Below are 8,937 nucleotides of genomic sequence, written 5' to 3'. Positions count from 1 at the left end.
CAGCTGAGCCCGAAGCAACCGCCGAGCCACCTCCGGAGGCAGAGCCCGAGAACCCAACTCCCAAGCCCAAGAAGGCCGCTAAGGAGCCCAAGCCCAAAAAACCCGCGGCTCCTAGATCTCGAAACCCCTCTCACCCTCCCTACGAAGAGGTTAGCAATTCCAGCTCCCGGTTCTATAATTCTGGCTTTCTTATTGCTTAGCTTCGATCTGAATTTTACCCAATCTGAATTATTCTGTTCGTTGCAGATGGTTAAGGACGCGATTGTGACGTTGAAGGAGAAAAACGGTTCCAGTCAATACGCGATTCAGAAGTTCGTAGAAGAGAAACAGAAGCAGCTACCTTCCAACTTCAGGAAGCTCTTGTTGTATCATTTGAAGAAGCTCGTTGCTTCTGGAAAGCTCGTTAAGGTCAAAAGCTCCTTCAAGCTTCCTCCGGTCAGGTCTTCAGCTCCCAAACCCGCTTCTGCTGCCCCCGCCAAGAAGAAGGCTGCAGCTGCTAAGCCCAAACCAAAGCCCAAGCCCAAAGCTAAGCCTGCCTCTAAGGCCAAGGACACCAAAACTACTAAGTCAGCAGCAGCCAAAGCACCTGCCAAGGCCAAGGCCGCTGCAAAGCCCAAGCCCAAGCCCAAGCCAGCTGCTAAACCCAAGGCGGTTGCTGCTAAGACCAAGGCAGCTCCGGCCAAGTCTAAGGCCAAGGCTAAGACGGCGCCAGCTGCAAAGCCGAAGGCAGCTGCGAAGCCTAAACCGGCTGCTAAGCCCAAGCCCAAGCCCAAAGAGAGGCCCTCCAAGGCTTCTAGAACGTCGACGAGAACTTCACCGGGGAAGAAAGCCCCTGCAGCTAAACCTGCGGCGAAGAAGGCAGCTCCCGCGAAGAAGGCCCCTGCAAAGGGTGCAAAGGCGAAGACCGTGAAATCTCCTGCGAAGAAGGCGACGACGGCGAGAAGGGGGAGAAAGTGAAGACGGTAGACGGCACCGGAGCCTAGTGTTGTAGGTTTAGTCATGTAAAGTTCTTTGTCCCATGCGGTGTAGTTCGATTTAAAGTTATCGCTGAAAAAAAAAATTATGAAATCTGATTTTATCAAACTTTTTTATTCTAGATATCTGAAATTTCTTTTTGGGATTCGAATTTGAGACATTACCTAGATTGTATGTTGAGTCTGATTGAGTTATGAGTTAATCATTATTGATGAAGCTTAGAGTTGGAGGTCTTTTACATTGTGGTGTTTTTTATTTTATAGTGGAACGGAATTGCGGTTGTGGTCATTGGCTTTGTCGGATCTCTAAATGGTTTATTTCTGTTCCTTTCTCCATGTTTTCTTTCTTGTATTCAATTATGTGTTTATGTTCTTATGTTCAAAGGGGCTTTCTCATTCATATGTAAGGTTGAATTCTCGAAGATGAGAAATCCTTGTACCACGTGTTTTTGGATGCGATATCTGGGATCAATGGTCGTGATTACATCTAAAGCTCTCGCTGATAATTGTAAGTATCGTTATTCGTTCTTATTCATGGAATTCCTATGAAATATGAATGATTGTTTCTCATGTCATTTGCGTTGAAGAAATAATTCCATTGATTGATAGATTCCTTTCTTGTTTTTGTTTTTAATCTATTTTTGCAATGTATTAATCTGAAACATCTTTGAACGCGTATGGAGTTTTTGCTTAATATGATTACGGTAGGATGAACTGATATTTTGACTTCCGATCTATATTGCTGATTCCATTTACTAGACCAACGTTGATGGATTCATAGTCCAACTTTTATATTTGTTTTTAGGATTTTAATAGGCTTTAGATGTTGGTCCCTAGTTCCTGAAATTGGTGCAATTTCTTCTGGAGGACGTGATTTTGACGAAATGTAAGGAAATAATGTTGAAACTTTTATCAACATTGATGAAGTGCTTGATATCACAATTGGCATAAGAGAAATGTCGTGGGTTTGAATTTTGATTTTTGAAACCCTCAACTGACATCGGAGAGGAAATTGTTTTATTTGAGGATTGCTACTTTTATGCTAAGGGGCTTAGTATTTTGTTCCATGCTGTTTGTTGTGGGTATAACCTCATGTCAATCGTTAGATGCGGTTATGAGAAACTATAATGATATAAATTTCCGTAAGATATCTGGGTTGGTAATGTCCCTTTATCTGTTATTACTCAGTATTCTTGTCTATCCTCCCTACACAATTCTTTGGTTTGAATTTTTTTCTTTCCCATTGTAGCCTTTTGGAACTTTGATTTTACTTGAAACTTATCTGACAGAGGTTGTTGAATTAGAGTCCTTCTTTCCTTTGCTTAATCCTTATCCACCTATCCAACACAATATGATTCTTGACTCTTTTCCTATTTTCTCATGTAACTCTTATTTTCGATTTTTGACTTCCCTTCCTAAACATTGTGTAAATTTATATGGAAATCTAAAGTCAAAGTTTTGTTTGGACTTAGAATGTAGTTCTAAGTTGGATTAACACTAATGAAATGCCCGAGAAATGTAGGCTTCTAATGCCTTTGACACCTAATATTTGCATAGTGTGTAGTTTATATTCCTGCTCAGGTGCTCATTTTCTGCATTGCTCTCTGTTTCATGCTATTTGTAATTGGCACAATCTCTTATGGTAGATGCGGCTTTGAACAATTATAAGAATATATAGTTGTAGTCTTGATAATAGTTATATCAATAGTTATAGTTTTTGTCCCATTCTTAAGTTCTTAACCCTCCATTCAAGTTATCCATGTATAGCAGAAACATGTTTCCTGGTGGTTGTAGTCTTGAGGGTGCTTAGGTATTAGGTAATGTGTTGTCCTTGATTGTGCAAGATCTCAATTGTTGAATTTGTTGTTTCTGGAGTTTGTGATACTTGTAGTAGTCTTGCACGATAAGCTTCTGATATATTGGTAATCAGGGACGGACAAAGGGGGGCCTCGGCCCTCCCAACTTTTTTAAAAAAAGATTAATAGTAATAAGTTCCCAACTTTTTTAAAAAAAGATTAATAGTAATAAGTTATTAAGTACGATTTAATTTTTTAAAAAGTTTATTTAATATTTAGTCTAATATAAATAAAAGTCCAGTCTAACCTAAATATTAATGATTTGTAATATCTAAAAAGTAAGTAATAATATTTAAAAAATCTGAAAAGATATTATTACTAATATTTTTTAATTAAATAAAATTTTTTAAATTTTATAAAGTGGATTTTTTTTCTTCTGGTGAGCGTCCTTCTTGATTCATTTGGTATTAATTCTCTCTATTTTGACTACTACAACTAAGAGATCTTTTTCAGCTATGAATATTGTGAAGAATAACTCAGAAATAAAATAAAAGCTGAATTTCTTGCTAATTTTCTTTTAATTATATTGAAAAGAAAATTACTGAAAAGTTTCACACAGATTCTATTATCGATGAATTTTATGATACGAAGAATCGACTACTTCGTTAATAAAAAGTACATACATATTTTTTATACTTTAAAATATATTCTCTATGGTATATTTTTTAATATATTTTATATTATATAATTTTTTGCATAAATTTTTAATATTATATATATTATTGGCCTCCCATGATAATATTTCTTGATCTGTCCCTGTTGGTAAATGCTTAATCCAACAATCAAGTGATCCATGAATAGTCTTAAAGATTGGTTGATGTTGAAGTGGCCTTTGCGTGCTTGGACAATGTGTTATGCTTGATTGTACAACATCTTCATTCTCTAATTTGTTTTTCTATTGTGTTCAGTTTTCCTTTTATTGGTTGCTAAACTTATGTTTTGTGTTGTTATTTCTGGTGGTCTGATAGACAAGCTTGTTCGCTTTATAGTGATGAGTTCGATCTTTGCGGATGGAAAAATCAGGTATGATAGTCATACTTATTGGAGCTGGATTAGTTGGATTTCTAATAATAAGGCCTGATTGGCGGGAAAGACCTCCAAAAGAAAAAAATTGTCTGTGTTTTTAAATAATATTCTTATTTTGGTGTTAATCCCGAGTCTTAACTACAGCAGTACATGTGCAGAATTAGTCCCCACTTGAGGTATCTTCTTGTCGTAAGATGCATAAGTAAATTGCATTAGTTACTGCACCTTATCGGTATGGTAAGATTATAAAAATATAGATCTGTTTGGCATAATTGGCATATGTAACTTTATCGGTTTGTTGTTATGATATAACTTTTAAAGTTTTGGGAAAATGAGATGATTGTGGAATTTTGGTTAATGACTCTGAATTCCATTAAGTGGAAGGTTTTTCTAGAGGTCAATAAGTGGCAGTAAATGTTGGACTTCTATATTATAGTTGATTGATATAACAGAATATTTTCTATAAGAGAATTATCTTGGTCAGTGTTGCATAATGACTTTCTTATCTAATTATCATCATTTATTCATTTTGGTATGCATGTTTAATATGGTCTATGGTTTCCAAAGCCTTGTTTTCCCTCTTGGTCTATATTACTAGTATTAGGAGTTTAATGGATCCTAACTGATTTGGCCGGAGAGCTTTCCTAGTGTTAGCTGTTTTATCCACAAGATCTAAACCAAAACATTGCATAAGAAAACAAGTAATCAACTAAATGAACTAGTTAAGCATATCGATGAAAGCTTTCTTCTATTTGATAGAAGATGTTGCACAGTAAAAGTAAAATCTAAGGCATTCAATTGATTACTAAGACAAATGTTCAATTGATTACATGAAAGCTTTCTTCTATTTGTAACAAACATACCGTTAACCTTAGATGCTGAAGATGGAATATTTTCAATTGTGCTCCCATGAAGTTATTATTTCATGCATTCCATTCATTTAAATCGAATACTTAAGCTGTTATATGTTCAATCCTTGAAGTACATAAGAAAATGTCTTTCCATACTGGTCCAGCTTCACAAACTGGGATGGTGTTGGCATCTTCATCCCACTTCAGACAGTCGATTTCTTCTGGATCAACAAGCCTGTCTTGGCTATCTTTCTATCCTTTTAACAGGTATTATGTCAGTGGTAGATTGTTTTTATAAAGACAATAGTATTGATATTATTGTTACACTGAGGTGAAAGACTGAAAGTTGATAGCATTGACAGTATTGTGGGATCCAAATTTTATTATTGACTATCATTTGTCTGATACAAAATAAATTGTGATTAGTAAGATCATCAAATAGAAAGATAAATGAATTTTGGCTTATGCCTATGACAACTGCTAGGTCTCATGCAGTAGTGGTGGCTGTGACGGTGAATATTTCTAGCTACTGTTATTGGTTTCACTGTAAAGTGTTATCCAGGAGGGTGTGCCATCCATATTACATTGCGCCTCTCGTGTAGTGCTAGCTAGTATCAGGAGATAGGAGGGATGAGGCTGCATCTGTGGATGATTTGTGGACTCGTTTGGAAAGATGAATTTGTCATGTAGTAACCAAAAGCATGTATGGTTCAAAATATTCTCGGTGCCTATGTACACAAACAGAACAAAATACAAAGTAAAGACTAAAGAAGAGTCTTGAGCTAAGGGCATTGTAGATGACATACATCTGATTCTTTGAAGGCATTTTTTTATCTACCTGTAGTTCTTGCTTAGAAAGGTATCCGTAAGTTTCATTCATGCAGATGCAATATTAGTATACTATTAGATTTCTTGCTGTTTATTTGAGGATTTGATAATGAGACTTGTTAACGAAAATTCTAGGTAGCTTAAATGTTGATAGAACAAGGAAACAGAACGTTTATGAACTTCCTTTAGTAAAACATGAATAATAAATTTGCTTCTTACCAAAACTTAGAATTTTGCTTCATAGATAGTAGAAGAGTGGGTAGGTTATCACTTATGACATGAAAAAGGCATTACCCCGTCTGTGAAATCATTTGCTCCACTCGAACTTTTTGGTAATTGAAAAGAAGAGAAAAAATAAACAAGAAATTGTTTAAGAAAGGCAGTCTCGTTGAATATTACTCTCAAATTCCTTTCAAGGCAATGGAAGTTCTATTTGGGGGAAAGTGTCTTCATTACGGTTTTTGCCATGGTGTTTGTTATTGTATTTGTATCTCTCAAGATCAATTGGAGATCAGCACTCCATTTCCAAGACATAATATCTCGGATTTTTAACATCAAAGGATCAATAAATCCAGAGCAATTCTGTAAATTATTGACAACAGTAAAGGCCTCCACACAGTTTGTCTCACATATAATATTTCTTTGCTCTGAGTCTCATGTAGAATACTATGACTCTCAATTGTTTGCAGACAATCTCGTGGTCACCTTCCTTTCTAATCTCTGCTAACATAAGCAAAATCAGCCCGAGTACCATTGTCATGATAACTAGTATCACAATTAATCTTAAAAGTACTTATCGAATGAGGAATCCAAGAGCCACTAATGGTGGAGGAGACCGACACTCGTTGCAATTTAAAAATATTTCGGAACTCTTTTTAAAGACAAAGCCATACCAGTTGATAAACCCCATTTTTAGGGTTTATCTTGTGTTGAATTTAGTGAATTTTATCAACTTATCTCACATTTATTCAATGAAATAACATGATTTTGTGAATTTCTCCTAATTTGTGCTTAAGAGTGAAAACATGTTTTTTAGACATTTAAATTGTTAATTTTAATTCACTTTAATTCTATTTGATGCCTTGATATGTTTGTTGAGTGATTTCAGGTTTATAAAGACAAGGATTGGGTGGAAGAAGTGAAAAGAAAAGCATGCAAAGTGGAGAATTCATAAAGAAATGAATATTTACAGAATTCATGGCGACGCGTGTACGTAGCCTACGCGTGCGCGTGGAAAGGAAATTTGCCAGACGACGTGTACGCGTGACATATGCGTACGCGTGACAAGCAGCACGTGACCAACTTAAAGGCAATACACTGGGGTGATTTCTGAGCCATCCAGGCCCAGATCCAACTCATTTTCTAATGCTATTGAACCTAAGAATTGAGAGGGAATGAACGAAGTAGTCATAATTTAGTTTTTCATAATGTTTTAGGTTAGATTTCTAGAAAAAGAAGCTTTCTCTTCTCTCTAGAAATTAGGGTTTTAGATCACTTCTCTCCATAGATTTATGTTTCAATTATTGTTTTGATTTAGTTTTCTTCACTATTTCTTGTTATTACATCTTTGCTCTCTTAGTTTTATTTATTATTTTCTTTATTGTGTTATTTTTATGTTATGAGCACTTTGTTAATTTTAGTTTTATTTAATGCAATTTATGTTTTTATGTCTCTTATTATTTAATGAGTTGTTATTGTTATTTTCTTGCATTGGGTAGTTGTAGATTTTATATTTCTTGCTATTTTATCTTGCTTTCCTTTTATGTCTTCCAAGTGTTTGATAAAATACTTGGTTGGATTTTAGAGTAAATTTTTTTATTCTTGACTTGGATTGAGTAATTTGGAGACTCTTGAATTGTCAAAGTCTCTTGTTGATTGGTAATTGAAGATTGTCGGTTAGCTTGAACTTCACTAAATCTAGTCTTTCACTATAAATTGACTAGGACTTGTAAACTCAAGTTGATTGTATGCACTTGACTTTCTATAATTTGTTAGATGTTAATTAAGTGAAGGCAATTAACATTTACCATCACAATTGAGGATGATAACGAGGATAGGAATTTCAATTCTTACCTCTTGCCAAGACTTTTTTTAGTTGTTAACTTTATTTTCTTGCTATTTTTACTTTCTTGTCTATCATTCAAAACCTCCAAAATATACTTCCCTTCATAGCCAATAATTGAGCACTTGATTGCAATTCTTTTGAGAGACGACCCGAGGTTTGAATACTTCGGTTTATTTTTATTGAGATTTGTACTTGTGACAAACAAAATTTAAACTTGATTGAGGATTAACTGTTGGTTTAGACTATGCTTGCAACGAAATCCCTTTGAGAAATTCTAGGTCGACAATAATTTTCCATCACCAATCACCTTGTCCGTGGTTCAAGGCTCGTGGGGATGAAAGATTTCGTTATTCCCCAAACGTCAAATCCACCAGAGACCAGAAAAGAATCTAAAGGGGGCGTTGTTTGCTATTATATAAGAACTAACTTATCAAATTAAGTGGTTGACCGGAGATCCCCAAACCTTGCCAAACTAGCTGGGCTTTTGGACAATCTCGAATGCAATGTAAAATCAATTCCTAACCTAAGAAACATCGTAGATAGCTATTCGTGTGCGAAATGTCCCTCTTAAAGAAATACAGCAGTAGGAAAAGCCTCTCGAAGACATAGTCAGACCAAGAATTTGTGCTTTTTCGGAACATGTTGACGCCAAAGCCAAAGCCGATTTTCCCTATCTTCTCAACTAAACATCTTATTAAGTCACAAATAATCACTACAAGCATCATAAACCTTTGAAGCCGCACTAGTCCAACACCAATTGACCTCTGAACCAGCTTGAACATCCGGGTTGTAGGAGTTAGGAGAATAGATATTCTCAAGGTTTTACTGTGCAGATGACCAAAGGTCCATAATCCGAAGATCCGAAGATCCGATTCAAAAATGTTAACATAATTCATCTCATGACACAGTAGCCCCTTTTTTCTCTATTTAAAAAACCAAAAGTTTTGTTTCAAATTCCCAATGCACCAAATAAAACATTCATTTAAGATATTCCAAACTCAACATATATTCTTCCAAAAATAAGATCATCTGACTCAAGACCGACAAAAACAATTATTCTTAGAAAAATAATATTTTTCGTCAATAATTAAATTCATAACTTATTTAGATGGTAAAAAAATTGTCAAATTAACTTTTTAAAAAGAGCAATATTAGCCCAAAAAAATTTCTAAATTCACAAAAATTGCTCCACTCGAAGTGATACAAATTAACGCAAGATATTAATTTTAAAGACAAAAATAAATAAATTATAACGTAAGATATTACTTTTGAACCCCCTCTCTCTCATGAATTCACACATTCAATTAATTGATTATATGCTTTTAATTTAATTATAA

At 35.0% G+C, this 8,937-nt stretch overlaps 1 protein-coding gene across 2 annotated transcripts in view; it reads left to right on the top strand.

Annotated features, from left to right (window-relative positions):
* The window catches only part of LOC107645251 (histone H1), a gene marked incomplete in the record, with an annotated part of 1,677 nt that extends 261 nt beyond the window's left edge, over positions 1-1,416 (top strand). Inside the window, 3 exon segments of one of the 2 annotated variants that reach the window (XM_016349238.2) lie at positions 1-149; positions 247-1,001; positions 1,239-1,416. In XM_016349238.2, the coding sequence (XP_016204724.1) occupies positions 1-149; positions 247-957 (860 nt within the window). 2 annotated transcript variants of the gene reach the window in all.

This window comes from Arachis ipaensis, chromosome B06 (genome assembly GCF_000816755.2).
Source record: "Arachis ipaensis cultivar K30076 chromosome B06, Araip1.1, whole genome shotgun sequence".
Classification (NCBI taxonomy): Eukaryota; Viridiplantae; Streptophyta; class Magnoliopsida; order Fabales; family Fabaceae; genus Arachis; species Arachis ipaensis.
Note: the sequence above shows the minus strand (reverse complement) of the source record. Positions and strands in the feature narration are given on the sequence as shown.